At 46.4% G+C, this 15,627-nt stretch overlaps 1 protein-coding gene across 1 annotated transcript; it reads left to right on the plus strand.

The window, feature by feature from the left end:
- The first annotated feature begins 5,434 nt into the window (after positions 1-5,434).
- Positions 5,435-11,151, plus strand: LOC132341343 (RNA-binding protein FUS-like). Its single transcript, XM_059872834.1, has 4 exons — positions 5,435-5,534; positions 9,726-9,750; positions 9,841-9,992; positions 10,993-11,151. The coding sequence occupies exons 1-4, from the start codon at positions 5,522-5,524 to the stop codon at positions 11,133-11,135; spliced, it is 333 nt and encodes a 110-aa protein (XP_059728817.1). The 5' UTR covers positions 5,435-5,521; the 3' UTR covers positions 11,136-11,151.
- Positions 11,152-15,627: the final 4,476 nt, after the last annotated feature.

Below are 15,627 nucleotides of genomic sequence, written 5' to 3' on the forward strand. Positions count from 1 at the left end.
ATTAGAGTGGGGAGGAGCTAATTGGGATGGGAGGGGTTAATTAGGAGTGGAGAGGGGCTAATGAGGGTGGGGAGGGGTTAATTAGGGTGGGGGGGCTAATTGGGGTTGGGCCGGGCTAATTAGGATGGGGATGGGAGGGGTTAATTAGGCTGAGGAGGGGTTAATTAGGAGTGGGAGGGGTTAATTAGGGGTGGGGAGGAGCTAATTGGGATGGGAGGGGTTAATTAGGGGTGGGGAGAGGCTAATTAGGGTGGGGAGGGGTTAATTAGGGGTGGGGAGAGGCTAATTAGGGTGGGGAGGGGTTAATTAGGGGTGGGGAGAGGCTAATTAGGGTGGGGAGGGGTTAATTAGGGGTGGGGAGAGGCTAATGAGGGTGGGGAGGGGTTAATTAGGGGTGGGGAGAGGCTAATGAGGGTGGGGAGGGGTTAATTAGGCTGGGGGGCTAATTGGGGTTGGGCCAGGCTAATTAGGATGGAGATGGGAGGGGTTAATTAGGCTGAGGAGGGGTTAATTAGGAGTGGGAGGGGTTAATTAGGGGTGGGGAGGAGCTAATTGGGATGGGAGGGGTTAATTAGGAGTGGAGAGGGGCTAATGAGGGTGGGGAGGGGTTAATTAGGAGTGGGAGGGGTTAATTAGGGGTGGGGAGGGGCTAATTGGGATGGGAGGGGTTAATTAAGGGTGGGGAGAGGTTAATTAGGGTGGGGAGGGGTTAATTAAGGGTGGGAGGGCTAATTGGGGTTGGGCCGGGCTAATTAGGCCGAGGAGGGGTTAATTAGGAGTGGGAGGGGTTAATTAGGGGTGGGGAGGGGCTAATTGGGTGGGGAGGGGTTAATTAGGGGTGGGGAGAGGCTAATTAGGGTGGGGAGGGGTTAATTAGGGTGGGGAGGGGTTAATTAGGGTGGGGGGGCTAATTGGGGTTGGGCCGGGCTAATTAGGATGGGGAAGGGAGGGGTTAATTAGGCCGAGGAGGGGTTAATTAGGCCGATGAGGGGTTAATTAGGAGTGGGGAGGGGTTAATTAGGGTGGGGAGGGGTTAATTAGGGGTGGGGAGGGGCTAATTAGGGTGGGGAGGGGTTAATTAGGGTGGGGAGGGGCTAATTGGGGTTGGGCCAGGCTAATTAGGATGGGGATGGGAGGGGTTAATTAGGCTGAGGAGGGGTTAATTAGGAGTGGGAGGGGTTAATTGGGGCTGGGGAGGGGCTAATTAGGGTGGGAGGGGTTAATTAGGGGTGGGGAGAGGCTAATTAGGGTGGGGAGGGGTTAATTAGGGTGGGGGAGCTAATTGGGGTGGGGAGAGGTTAATTAGGGTGGGGGGGCTAATTGGGGTTGGGCCGGGCTAATTAGGATGGGGAAGGGAGGGGTTAATTAGGCTGAGGAGGGGTTAATTAGGAGTGGGAGGGGTTAATTAGGGGTGGGGAGGAGCTAATTGGGATGGGAGGGGTTAATTAGGGGTGGGGAGAGGCTAATTAGGGTGGGGAGGGGTTAATTAGGGTGGGGAGCTAATTGGGGTTGGGCCGGGCTAATTAGGATGGGGATGGGAGGGGTTAATTAGGCCAAGGAGGGGTTAATTAGGAGTGGGAGGGGTTAATTAGGGGTGGGGAGGGGTTAATTAGGGTGGGGAGGGGTTAATTAGGGGTGGAGGGAGGCTAATTAGGGTGGGGAGGGGTTAATTAGGGTGGGGGGGCTAATTGGGGTTGGGCCAGGCTAATTAGGATGGGGATGGGAGGGGTTAATTAGGCTGAGGAGGAGTTAATTAGGAGTGGGAGGGGTTAATTAGGGGTGGGGATGGGCTAATTAGCTGATGGAAGGGGTTAATTAAGGGTGGGGAGAGGCTAATTAGGGTGGGGGGGCGAATTGGGGTTGGGCCAGGCTAATTAGGATGGGGATGGGTTAATTAGGGGTGGGAGGGGTTAATTAGGGTGGGGAGGGGCTAATTGGGATGGGAGGGGTTAATTAGGGGTGGGGAGGGGCTAATTGGGATGGGAGGGGTTAATTAGGCTGGGGGGCTAATTGGGGTTGGGCCTGGCTAATTAGGATGGGGAAGGGAGGGGTTAATTAGGCCGAGGAGGGGTTAATTAGGAGTGGGAGGGGTTAATTAGGGGTGGGGAGAGGCTAATTGGGATGGGAGGGGTTAATTAGGGGTGGGGAGAGGCTAATTAGGGTGGGGAGGGGTTAATTAGGAGTGGGAGGGGTTAATTAGGGGTGGGGAGGGGCTAATTGGGATGGGGATGGGTTAATTAGGCTGAGGAGGGGTTAATTAGGGTGGGGGGGCTAATTGGGGTTGGGCCGGCAAATTAGGATGGGGATGGCTTAATTAGGGGTGGGAGGGGTTAATTAGGGTGGGAGGGGCTAATTAGGGTGGGGAGGGGTTAATTAGGGTGGAGAGGGGCTAATGAGGGTGGGGAGGGGTTAATTAGGGGTGGGGAGGGGCTAATTGGGATGGGAGGGCTTAATTAGGGTGGGGGGGCTAATTGGGGTTGGGCCAGGCTAATTAGGATGGGGATGGGAGGGGTTAATTAGGCCGAGGAGGGGTTAATTAGGAGTGGGAGGGGTTAATTAGGGTGGGGGGGCTAATTAGGGTGGGGAGGGGTTAATTAGGAGTGGGAGGGCTAGTTGGGGTTGGGCCTGGCTAATTAGGATGGGGATGGGTGGGGTTAATTAGGCCGAGGAGGGGTTAATTAGGAGTGGGAGGGGTTAATTAGGGGTGGGGAGGGGCTAACTGAGATGGGAGAGGTTAATTAAGGGTGGGGAGAGGCTAATTAGGGTGGGGAGGGGTTAATTAGGGTGGGGGAGCTAATTGGGGTTGGGCCAGGCTAATTAGGATGGGGATGGGAGGGGTTAATTAGGCCGAGGAGGGGTTAATTAGGCCGAGGAGGGGTTAATTAGGGGTGGGGGGGGTTAATTGGGGCTGGGGAGGGGCTAATTAGGGTGGGGAGGGGTTAATTAGGGGTGGGGAGAGGCTAATTAGGAGTGGGAGGGGTTAATTAGGGGTGGGGAGGAGCTAATTGGGATGGGAGGGGTTAATTAGGAGTGGAGAGGGGCTAATTAGGGTGGGGAGGGGTTAATTAGGGTGGGGAGAGGCTAATTAGGGTGGGGAGGGGTTAATTAGGGTGGGGGGGCTAATTGGGGTTGGGCCAGGCTAATTAGGATGGGGATGGGAGGGGTTAATTAGGCTGAGGAGGGGTTAATTAGGAGTGGGAGGGGTTAATTAGGGGTGGGGAGGTGCTAATTAGGGTGGGGAGGGGTTAATTAGGAGTGGGGAGGGGCTAATTGGGATGGGAGGGGCTAATTAGGGTGGGGGGCTAATTGGGGTTGGGCTGGGCTAATTAGGATGGGGATGGGAGGGGTTAATTAGGCCGAGGAGGGGTTAATTAGGAGTGGGAGGGGTTAATTAGGGGTGGGGAGGGGCTAATTGGGATGGGAAGGGTTAATTAGGTGTGGGGAGGGGCTAATTAGGGTGGGGAGGGGTTAATTAGGGTGGGGGGGCTAATTGGGGTTGGGCCGGGCTAATTAGGATGGGGATGGGTTAATTAGGGGTGGGAGGGGTTAATTAGGGTGGGAGGGGCTAATTGGGATGGGAGGGGTTAATTAGGGGTGGGGGGAGGCTAATTGGGGTGGGGTGGGGTTAATTAGGGTGGGGGGGCTAATTGGAGTTGGGCCGGGCTAATTAGGATGGGGATGGGTTAATTAGGGGTGGGAGGGGTTAATTAAGGTTAGAGGGTTCTAGAGGGTTCTAGAGGGCTCTATACGGGTTCTATAGTGTTCTATGGTTGCTCTATAGTGTTCTAGAGGGTTCTAAAGGGCTCAAAAGGGCTCTTTAGGGTTCTAGAGGGTTCTAAAGGGCTGTATAGGGGTTCTAGAGGGCTCTATAGGGGTTCTATAGTGTTCTATGGTTGCTCTATAGTGTTCTAGAGGGTTCTAAAGGGCTCTAGAGGGGTTCTGTAGGGGTTCTAGAGGGTTCTATAGGGGTCTAGAGGGTTCTAAAAGGCTCTTTAGGGGTTCTAGAGGGTTCTTAGGGGTTCCAGAGTGTTCTATAGTGGTCTAGAGGGTTCTAGAGGGTTCTAAAGGGCTCTATAGGGGTTCTATAGTGTTCTAGAGGGCTCTATAGGGGTTCTATAGTGTTCTAGAGGGTTCTAGAGGGGTTCTATAGTGTTCTATAGGGTTCTAGATGGTTCTCTGGGGCTCTATAGGGGTTCTAGAGGGTTCTAAATGTCTTTATAGGGCTCTATAGGGGTTCTATAGTGTTCTAAAGGGCTCTAGAGGGGTTCTATAGTGTTCTATAGGGTTCTAGACGGTTCTAAAGGGCTCGATAGGGGTTTTAGAGGGGTTCTAGAGTGTTCTATAGGGGTTATAGGGGTTCTTTATTGTTCTATAGGGCTCTATAGGGGTTCTATAGTGTTCTATAGGGTACTAGACGGTTCTAAAGGGCTCTATAGGGTTTTTAGAGGGGTTCTAGAGGGTTCTATAGGGGTCTAGAGGGTTCTAAAGGGCTCTATAGTGGTTCTATAGTGTTCTAGAGGGTTCTTTAGAGCTCTATGGGGTTCTAGAAGGTTCTAAAGGGCTCAATAGGGGCTCTATAGGGGTTCTGTAGGGTTCTGTAAGGTTTCTATTGGGGTTCTATAGGGTTCTAGAGGGTTCTTTAGGGCTCTATAGGGTTCTAGAAGGTTCTAAAGGGCTCAGTAGGGGCTCTATAGGGGTTCTGTAGGGTTCTGTAAGGTTTCTATAGGGGTTCTATATGGTTCTAGAGGGTTCTTTAGGGCTCTATAGGGTTCTAGAGGGTTCTAAAGGGTTCTAAAGGGGTTCTATAGTATTTTATAGGGGTTTTTAGGGCTCTATAGGGTCCTGTAGGGTTCTCTGGGGTTCTATAGGGGTTCTGTAGCGTTCTGTAGGGTTCTATAGGGTTCTATACGGTTCTTTAGTGCTCTATAGGGTTCTAGAGGGTTCTAAAGGGTTCAGTAGGGGCTCTATAGGGGCTCTATAGGGGTTCTGTAGGGTTCTTTAGGGCTCTATAGGGTTCTAGAGGGTTCTTGAGGGCCCCGGAGGGCTCTAGAGGGCTCTGTGGGGTTTCTAGAGGGCTCTATAAGGTTTCCATAGGGTTCTGTATGGTTTCTAAAGGGCTCTACGGGGTTTCTATAGGGCCCCAGAGCCCTCTATAGGGCTCTAGAAGGTTTCTATAGGGTCCCTATTGAGCTCTAGAGGGTTCTGGAGGGTTCCAGAGGGTTCTATAGGGTTTCTATAGGGTTCTTCAGGGTCTCCACCGGGCTCCCAAAGCGCCTCCGCCGCGCCCCGCCAGAGCGCGCCCGGCGCTCCCCACGCCCCGCCCATTTACCCGCCCCTTGCTGTGTCTCCGCCCCCTTTTCCGCTCGGATCGTACCAGCTCGCGAGGCCGCAGAGGGGGGAGCTCCCCGACCCCCCCCGCGTGGGTGGGACGCGCCGGCCGAGGCTATAAAAGGGCGGGCGGGCGCGCGCGGCGCGCAGTGCGGGCGCCACGTGGAGCGGACGCGGGACGCGCGGCACCGCCATGGCCTCCAACGGTACCGGCGCTGTGGGGATCCCCGCAGCTCCCTTTTATCCCGGGCAGGGACCCCCGAGCCCCGGGGAGGGACCCCCAGACCCCTCATTGCCCCTGGGAACCCCGGGGGCGGGCGGGGGCTGCAGCGCCCAGCGCGGTCTGGGAGCGCCGGGGGGGAAAACCTGAGGGGGTGCCGGCGGCCGCCGCGCTTGACACGGCGTTGGTTGTGGTGGTTTTAATTAATGCTCTTGGTAATGGTCGTTTCGTCATGAATTGGTGCAGTTAAATCGTTGATTCATTGTGGGTTTTTCACCGTCAGCGCTGCTCTGGGGCTGTGGACGATTTGCGCTGTGGGATTTGATGCTGTCCCGTTTCCGCCACGCCTCACTTCCCTATTTTTTTTATTTTTAATTCATTTTCCTTTTAGTATTTCTCCTCATTACACTTTTATCACGTCTATTTTAAACCCAAACCGCAAATTTCGGGCGCTCTTTCAGGTTATTTTTTCCTACTAAAACTACATCGGGGATGGGGCGGGGGCCGAACAAAGCGCCGCACCCGGATGCTCCGCGCCGGCAAGCGGCGAAGAAAATTACCCCACAACCCCACATTTTAACACAAAAACTTGGATTTGGGGTGGAACCCACAGGGATTTGTTTGGATTTTGGGGGAATTTCGGGCTGTTTTAGGGCGTCTCGGAGCCGCTCTTTCCCCCGGCCGCCATTTTGTGGTTTTGCCTCTGCGCCACCGCCGCCATTTTGTGCGCGCGGCGCGTGCGCGGCGCCGCTGCCGCAGTGACACATCCGGGTCCTCCCGTTAAAATCCAATTTATTCAAATCGAGGCAGATTAAATCGAATTAAACCAATCTATCGAAAAATTAACCTCTCAAACTTAAGTTACGACCGTAAAAAAAAAAAAATCCGCCTCCTTCCCTGGCGGTTTCTCCCCTGGAAGGCGGGAAATTGCCGCCGTGTCGTGAGGGGGAGGGTTCAGTTCCCCGCGCTTTAGTGCGGATTTCTGAGGGGAAAGTAAACGTATTTTAACGAAATACAAAGTTTCGTACATTCATTTGTGTTTATTTTTGCTGTTTATGCCATTTTGGAGGGGGAATTTTGATGTTCAATCTAGATTTTTACATCCTCCAAATATCCCCCCCCCGGGGCGCGCCTTTTGTTAGGCGAAGCCTGACGGGAGTTGAATATTTCCCTTTCATTTGAGCAACTAAATATTTCAAATTCAAAATCTTCCAGTTATTTTACAGTATGGATTATTTAATTCCTTCATTTTCTGAGGCTTTCGAGGCTTTTGGCCGTTAGAACCATGTGCTTTCCCACCCCCTTTTGTTGTGTGGTGCCTGAGGGGGAATTTTAACTTTTAATTGCAATTTTTCGGTCTAAATAAATACATTTATTTAAATTATTATTATTTATAACACACAAATAATGAAACTCGAGCTCTGAGTGCTTTTCGAGGGGTATTTTTATTGTAAAACCCGGAATTTTAGACCCTTTTGGTTGTGCTGAGCCTGAGGGGGCTTTAAGGCTTCAGGTCCATTTTCACATCTAAAGAATAAAATTCACCTTTAATTTCCCTTTTTCTTAGAATTAAAACCCCAAATTTTCCCGTGTTTTTGGGGGAAATAAATATTAATTTTCTTTTTGGGCGGGAAATTTCACTCTCCAGCAGGGATTTGGTGCTTTAGGGTGGGTGAAACACCCAAATTTCCTTTTATTTTCTGCTGAAATTCAGCTTTTTCTGCCCTAAAATCAAAAATTACTCTTTATTGTCTAATACATTAATAATAAAATTGCGGTTTTTGGCGAATTAAGTGCTTTTAATCACAGTAAAAAAGTAAAAATCAGTTTATTGATAAATAATTGGGTATTAATTGGATTTTAATTACAGAGAGAAGTGAGAAAGATCTTCCGAATAATTAATTTGTGTTATTAATCATTATGAAAGTATTTTAATTATAGAAATTAAAACTTTTAAATGCACGGATTTAATGTTGGGGCTGTGCTGATTTTGCTAATTAAAAGCGTTCATGAACAATAATCACATTAATTATTAATAATGCCTGAGTATTAATGAATTAGGAGTAATAATAATTAAAAATTGTGAGATTTTTGTGCTTTTTGCTTAATTCAAACTCCCAATAACGCCAAATATGAAGGGAAAAATTGAATTGAGGACATTTAGGAATATTTTGGGTTGTTTATTGATTTAAGTATTTTAATTCTGTGTAATTTAAAGACTTAAGTGCAATAAATCGATTTATTGAATGTGATTAATGTTAATGATTAAAACCACACTTGGTAATTAGTGTCGGGAATTAATTAAAGGCGCTAATTAAGGCTTTTAGTAAACCAGTTTATTATTTTTTTATTCTCAAAGCCACTTAATCGATAACCAATAACTTTAATTAAACGGGTCGATTTTAAGATTTTTTGTTATTGCTTCCATGATTAAAATACTTTTGTAGTCATTAAGAAATATTTAATTAGTTGAGGGAAATCTGTTTTTAAAATTAATATATTGTTCATTTTATTGATGTTTATCTCGAAATAAAATAATTTTATAAATAGTAAATTATTATTTAAATTATTATTTTATTTTATGCTAATTTTGGAGTAATTAGCCCCAATTTTTTAAACCTTTCCAGATTTAATAAATTAGGAAAAAACCTATTTATTTTAAGCAAGTTTTGCTTGATTAATCTCAATTTTTAACCTTTTTCTCCCTGAATTTATTAAATTAGAAAAAATAAACTTATTTTAAGCAATTTCTGAATGATTAATCCACATTTTTTTAACCTCTTTCACCCCAGGATAATAAATTATGAAAAATCAATTTATTGTGAGCAGTTTCTGATTATTTAACTCCAATTTTTAATCCTTTCCTCCTTAGGTTTAATAAATGATAGAAAATAAAATTATTTGAAGCATTTTCTTGCTCGATTAACCCAAATTTTTTAATCCTTTCCTCCCTAAGGTCATAAATTAAAAAAATTCATTTATTTTAGGCAATATCTGGATAATTAATCCTAATTTTAATTGTTTACTCCTTGATTCAATTAATTCTGGAAAATACCTTTATTTTAAGTGATTTTTATTTGATTACCCTGAATTTTTAACTCTTTCCTCCCAAAATTCAATTAATTAGGGATTTTTATTTAATTATTTTAAACGATTTTTGTTCTATTAGCCCCAATTTTTGACCCTTTCCTCCTCAAATTCAATTAATTAGGGATATTTAATCAATTAATTAGGGATATTTAATTAATTTTTAGCCATTTTTGTTTGATTAGCTTCAATTTTTAACCCTTTCCTCCTCAAATTCAATTAATTAGGAATATTTAATCAATTAATTAGGGATATTTAATTAAATTTTTAGCCACTTTTGTTTGATTAGCCCCAATTTTTAACTCTTTCTTCCCCAGATTTAATTAATTAGGGATTTTTTTTGATTTTAAACTATTTTAGTTTGATTAGCCCCAATTTTTAACCCTTTCCTCCTTAAATTCAATTAATCAGGGACATTTAATTCATTTTTAGCCACTTTTGTTTGATTAGCCCCAATTTTTAACCCTTTTCTCCTTAAATTCGATTAATTAGGAATATTTAATCAATTAATTAGGGACATTTAATTAATTTTTAGCCATTTTTGTTTGATTAGCCCCAATTTTTAACCCTTTCCTCCTTAAATTCAAATAATCAGGGACATTTCATTATTTTTAGCCATTTTTGTTTGATTAGCCCCAATTTTTAACCCTTTCCTCCTCAAATTCAATTAATTAGGGACATTTAATCTATTAATTAGGGATGTTTAATTAATTTTTAGCCATTTTTGTTTAATTAGCCCCAACTTTTAACCCTTTCCTCCCCAGATTCAATTAATTAGGGACATTTAATTAATTTTTAGCCATTTTTGCTTGATTAGCCCCAATTTTTAACCTTTTCCTCCCCAGATCCAATTAATTAGGGATATTTTTTTAATTTTTAGCCATTTTTGTTTGATTAGCCCCAATTTTTAACCCTTTATTCCCCAGATTTAATTATTTAGGAACATTTTATTTATTTCTAACAATTTTTGTTTGATTAGCCCAATTTTTAACCCTTTCCTCCCCAGATTCAATTATTTAAGAACATTCTATCAATTTTTAAGCATTTTTTTCCCTGGTCTAACCTGATTTTTTAACCCTTTCCTCCCCAGATTACAGCCAGACGGCGACACAAAGGTACCACCCCCCTTTTTAACCCTTCCCCACCTTCCAAATTCTGCTTTTCCCGCCGGGGTTTGGAACCAAATTTGGGTTTTTTCTCCCCAGTTACGGCGCCTACCCCGCGCCCCCCAGCCAGAGCTACTCGCAGGGAGGGGGGCAGAGCTACTCCCAGCAGAGCTACGGGGGCTACGGCCAGAGCTCGGACACGGGCTACGGCCAGGGCGGGTACAGCTCCTCCTACGGCCAGAGCCAGAGCGGTGAGTCGGCCCAAAAACCCTCAAATCCCCCAAAAATCCCCAAAATCCCCGAGGTTCTACCCCAGCGGGCCCAAAATCGGCACTTTGGGAGCCAAAACTGACCCCAAACCGACCCCAGAACTGCCTGGGTACAGCCAGAGCGGTGAGTGAGCTCAGAATTCCTAAAATCCCCAAAAAATCCCCAAAAATTCCCCAAAAATCCTCAAAAGGTCCCCAAAATCCCCGTGGTTCTACCCCATCGGGCACAAAATTGGCACTTTTGGACCCAAAATTGACCCAAACCTGTCCAAAATCGGCCCAAAACCGACCCCAGAACTGCCTGGGCACAGCCAGAGCAGTGAGTGAGCTCAGAATTCCCAAAATTCCCAAAAAATTCCCCAAAAATCCCCAAAAATCCCCAAAAATTCCCCAAAAATTCCCAAAAAATTCCCAAATAATCACCAAAAATTCCCAAGAATCCCCAAAATTCCCAAAAATCCCCAAAATTCCCAAATAATTCCCCAAAAATCCCGTAAAAATTCCCTAAAATTCCCCAAAAATCCCTGAAAAATCCCAAGAAATCCCCAAAAATCCCCAAAAATTCCCCAGATTTCCCAAATAATCCCCAAAAATTCCCCCAAAATTCCCCAAAATCCCCAAAATCCCCGTCCTTGTCTCCCATCAGCCCCAAAATCGGCGCCTTTGAACCCAAAACTGTCCCAGAACTGCCCTGAAGTCCCAATCAGTTGTTAATTCTCTCCCAATTTCCCTGTTTTTCCCATTCCCCCCCCAATTTCCCATTTTGTTCCCATTTTTAATTAACGTGTAACTAATTAACATTAATTATCGTGAATCATTTCCCATTTCCCGGCGTTTTTTCCCCATTTTCCCCAATTCCCCCTGCTTTTTTTCCCTGTTAATCCCCCAATTTCTCCTTCCTTTCCCCGTTTCTCCCCCCTACTTCAAACCAACCCTTAATTACCGCTAATTAACGGGTTAATTAATCAATTATCTCCTCCAGGTTACTCAGCCCCGGCGGCTCCTCCCTCCTACGGCTCCGGCGGCTTCGGCTCCGGGCAGAGCTCCCAGGGCAGCTACGGCCAGAGCTCCTCCTACCCCGGCTACTCCCAGCCCCCCGCCGCCGCCTCCGCCTCCAGCAGGTGATTAATTAGCTAATTAATTAATAATTAGTGCTGATTGGTGGTTATTGTCAGGCTGGGGCGCAGAGCGGTGACCCCAAACCCCGCCCAGTGACCCCAGAGCTCCTCCTACCCCGGCTACTCCCAGCCCCCCGCGGCCGCCTCCGCCTCCAGCAGGTGATTAATTAGCTCATTAATCGTTAATTAGTGCTGATTGGTGGTTATTGTCAGGCTGAGGCGCAGAGCGGTGACCCCAAACCCCGCCCAGTGACCCCAGAGCTCCTCCTACCCCGGCTACTCCCAGCCCCCGCGGCCGCCTCCGCCTCGGGCAGGTGATTAATTAGCTCATTAATCGTTAATTAATAGCAGTGGATGGTTATTGTCAGGCTGAGGCACAGAGCGGTGACCCCAAACCCCGCCCAGTGACCCCAGAGCTCCTCCCACCCCGGCTACTCCCAGCCCCCCGCGGCCTCGGGCAGGTGATTAATTAGCTCATTAATCGTTAATTAGTGCTGATTGGTGGTTATTGTCAGGCTGAGGCGCAGAGCAGTGACCCCAAACCCCGCCCAGTGACCCCAGAGCTCCTCCCACCCCGGCCACTCCCAGCCCCCCGCGGCCGCCTCCGCCTCGGGCAGGTGATTAATTAGCTCATTAATCGTTAATTAATAGCGATGGATGGTTATTGTCAGGCTGAGCCGCAGAGCGGTGACCCCAAACCCCGCCCCGTGACCCCAGAGCTCCTCCCACCCCGGCCACTCCCAGCCCCCCGCCGCCGCCTCCGCCTCGGGCAGGTGATTAATTAGCTCATTAATTGTTAATTAATGCTGATGGATGGTTATTGTCAGGCTGAGGCGCGGAGCGGTGACCCCAAACCCCGCCCAGTGACCCCAGAGCTCCTCCCACCCTGGCCACTCCCAGCCCCCCACCGCCGCCTCCGCCTCGGGCAGGTGATTAATTAGCTCATTAATCGTTAATTAGTGCTGATGGATGGTTATTGTCAGGCTGAGCCGCAGAGCGGTGACCCCAAACCCCGCCCAGTGACCCCAGAGCTCCTCCCACCCCGGCCACTCCCAGCCCCCCGCCTCCGCCTCCGGCAGGTGATTAATTAGCTCATTAATCGTTAATTAATAGCAGTGGATGGTTATTGTCAGGCTGAGGCGCAGAGCGGTGACCCCAAACCCCGCCCAGTGACCCCAGAGCTCCTCCCACCCCGGCTACTCCCAGCCCCCCTCGGCCGCCTCCGCCTCGGGCAGGTGATTAATTAGCTCATTAATCGTTAATTAGTGCTGATGGATGGTTATTGTCAGGCTGAGGCGCAGAGCGGTGACCCCAAACCCCGCCCAGTGACCCCAGAGCTCCTCCCACCCCGGCCACTCCCAGCCCCCCGCGGCCCCCTCCGCCTCGGGCAGGTGATTAATTAGCTAATTAATCGTTAATTAATAGCAGTGGATGGTTATTGTCAGGCTGAGGCGCAGAGCGGTGACCCCAAACCCCGCCCAGTGACCCCAGAGCTCCTCCCACCCCGGCCACTCCCAGCCCCTCCCTCCCCCGCGGGTGATTAACGAGCTCATTAATTACTCCTTATTAGTTATTAATGGCGGTGGGGTCCCGGCTGCTGTGGGGGCGGGGCTCTGCGCCTTCCGCTGGCCCCGCCCCCTTGGGGTCCAGGTCCCTTTCCGGGGTGGAAATCCAGCTGTGGCTTGGGCTGAAATCCAGCTGTTCCTTGTGTTAATTCCAGCTGTTGCCTGGGTTCATTCCAGCTGATTCCTGGGTGGAATTCCAGCTGTGCGTTGGGCTGAAATCCAGCTGTTTCCTGGGTTCATTCCAGCTGTGGCTTTGGGTGAAAAATCCAGCTGTTTCTTGGGTTAATTCCAGCTGTGGGTTTGGCTGAAATCCAGCTGTTTCCTGGGTTCATTCCAGCTGTTTCTTGGGTTAATTCCAGCTGTGGGTTTGGCTGAAATCCAGCTGTTTCCTGGGTTCATTCCAGCTGTTTCTTGGGTGGAAATCCAGCTGTTGCCTGGGTTAATTCCAGCTGTTCTTTGTGTTAAATCCAGCTGTTTCTTGGGTGGAATGCCAGCTGTGGCTTTGGGTGAAAAATCCAGCTGTTTCCTGGGTTAATTCCAGCTGTTCTTTGTGTTAATTCCAGCTGTTTCTTGGCTAAATTCCAGCTGTTTTTTGCGTTAATTCCAGATGTTTTTTGCGTTAATTCCAGATGTTTTTATCTAAAATCCAGCTGTTTTTTGCGTTAATTCCAGCTGTTTTTTGATAAAATCCAGCTGTTTTTTGCGTTAATTCCAGCTGTTTTTTGCGTTAATTCCAGCTGTTTTTTGGCTAAAATCCAGCTGTTTTTTGCGTTAAATCCAGCTGTTTTTTTGGCTAAAATCCAGCTGTTTTTTGGCTAAAATCCAGCTGTTTTTTGCGTTGATTCCAGCTGTTTTTTGGCTAAAATCCAGCTGTTTTTTGGCTAAAATCCAGCTGTTTTTTGCGTTAATTCCAGCTGTTTTTTGGCTAAAATCCAGCTGTTTTTTGGCTAAAATCCAGCTGTTTTTTGGCTAAAATCCAGCTGTTTTTTGGCTAAAATCCAGCTGTTTTTTGCGTTAAATCCAGCTGTTTTTTGGCTAAAATCCAGCTGTTTTTTGGCTAAAATCCAGCTGTTTTTTGCGTTAATTCCAGCTGTTTTTTGCTAAAATCCAGCTGTTTTTTGGCTAAAATCCAGCTGTTTCTTGGCTAAAATCCAGCTGTTTTTTGCGTTAATTCCAGCTGTTTTTTGGCTAAAATCCAGCTGTTTTTTGGCTAAAATCCAGCTGTTTTTTGGCTAAAATCCAGCTGTTTTTTGCGTTAATTCCAGCTGTTTTTTGGCTAAAATCCAGCTGTTTTTTGCGTTGATTCCAGCTGTTTTTATCTAAAATCCAGCTGTTTTTTGCGTTAATTCCAGCTGTTTCTTGGCTAAATTCCAGCTGTTTTTTGCGTTAATTCCAGCTGTTTCTTGGCTAAATTCCAGCTGTTTTTTGCGGTAATTCCAGCTGTTTTTTGGCTAAAATCCAGCTGTTTTTTGGCTAAAATCCAGCTGTTTTTTGCGTTAATTCCAGCTGTTTTTTGCTAAAATCCAGCTGTTTTTTGGCTAAAATCCAGCTGTTTTTATCTAAAATCCAGCTGTTTTTTGCGTTAATTCCAGCTGTTTCTTGGCTTAATTCCAGCTGTTTTTTGCGTTAATTCCAGCTGTTTCTTGGCTAAAATCCAGCTGTTTTTTGGCTAAAATCCAGCTGTTTTTTGCGTTAATTCCAGCTGTTTTTTGGCTAAAATCCAGCTGGTTTTTGCGTTAATTCCAGCTGGTTTTTGCGTTAATTCCAGCTGTTTTTTGCGTTGATTCCAGCTGTTTTTATCTAAAATCCAGCTGTTTTTTGCGTTAATTCCAGCTGGTTTTTGCGTTAATTCCAGCTGTTTTTTGCGTTAATTCCAGCTGTTTTTTGCGTTAATTCCAGCTGTTTTTTGGCTAAAATCCAGCTGTTTTTTGCGTTAATTCCAGCTGTTTTTTGCTAAAATCCAGCTGTTTTTTGCGTTAATTCCAGCTGTTTTTTGCGTTAATTCCAGCTGTTTCTTGGCTAAAATCCAGCTGTTTTTTGCGTTAATTCCAGCTGTTTCTTGGCTAAAATCCAGCTGTTTTTTGCTAAAATCCAGCTGGTTTTTGCGTTAATTCCAGCTGTTTCTTGGCTAAAATCCAGCTGTTTTTTGCGTTAATTCCAGCTGTTTTTTGCGTTAATTCCAGCTGTTTTTGCTAAAATCCAGCTGTTTCTTGCGTTAATTCCAGCTGTTTTTTGCTAAAATCCAGCTGTTTTTTGCGTTAATTCCAGCTGTTTTTTGCGTTAATTCCAGCTGTTTCTTGGCTAAAATCCAGCTGTTTTTTGCGTTAATTCCAGCTGTTTCTTGGCTAAAATCCAGCTGTTTTTTGCTAAAATCCAGCTGGTTTTTGCGTTAATTCCAGCTGTTTCTTGGCTAAAATCCAGCTGTTTTTTGCGTTAATTCCAGCTGTTTTTTGCGTTAATTCCAGCTGTTTTGCTAAAATCCAGCTGTTTCTTGGCTAAAATCCAGCTGTTTTTGTGTTAATTCCAGCTGTTTCTTGTGTTAATTCCAGCTGTTTTTATCTAAAATCCAGCTGTTTTTTTACGTTAATTCCAGCTGTTTTTTGCGTTCATTCCAGCTGTTTCTTGGCTAAATTCCAGCTGTTTTTTGCGTTAATTCCAGCTGTTTCTTGGCTAAATTCCAGCTGTTTTTTGCGTTAATTCCAGCTGTTTTTATCTAAAATCCAGCTGTTTTTTGCGTTAATTCCAGCTGTTTATTGTGTTAATTCCAGCTGTTTTTTGCGTTAATTCCAGCTGTGGGTTTGGCTGAAATCCAGCTGTTTTTTGTGTTAATTCCAGCTGTTTTTTGCGTTAATTCCAGCTGTTTTTTGGCTAAAATCCAGCTGGTTTTTGCGTTAATTCCAGCTGTTTTTTGTGTTAATTCCAGCTGTTTTTTGC

The sequence above is a fragment of the Haemorhous mexicanus genome, chromosome 38 (genome assembly GCF_027477595.1).
Source record: "Haemorhous mexicanus isolate bHaeMex1 chromosome 38, bHaeMex1.pri, whole genome shotgun sequence".
NCBI lineage: Eukaryota > Metazoa > Chordata > Aves > Passeriformes > Fringillidae > Haemorhous > Haemorhous mexicanus.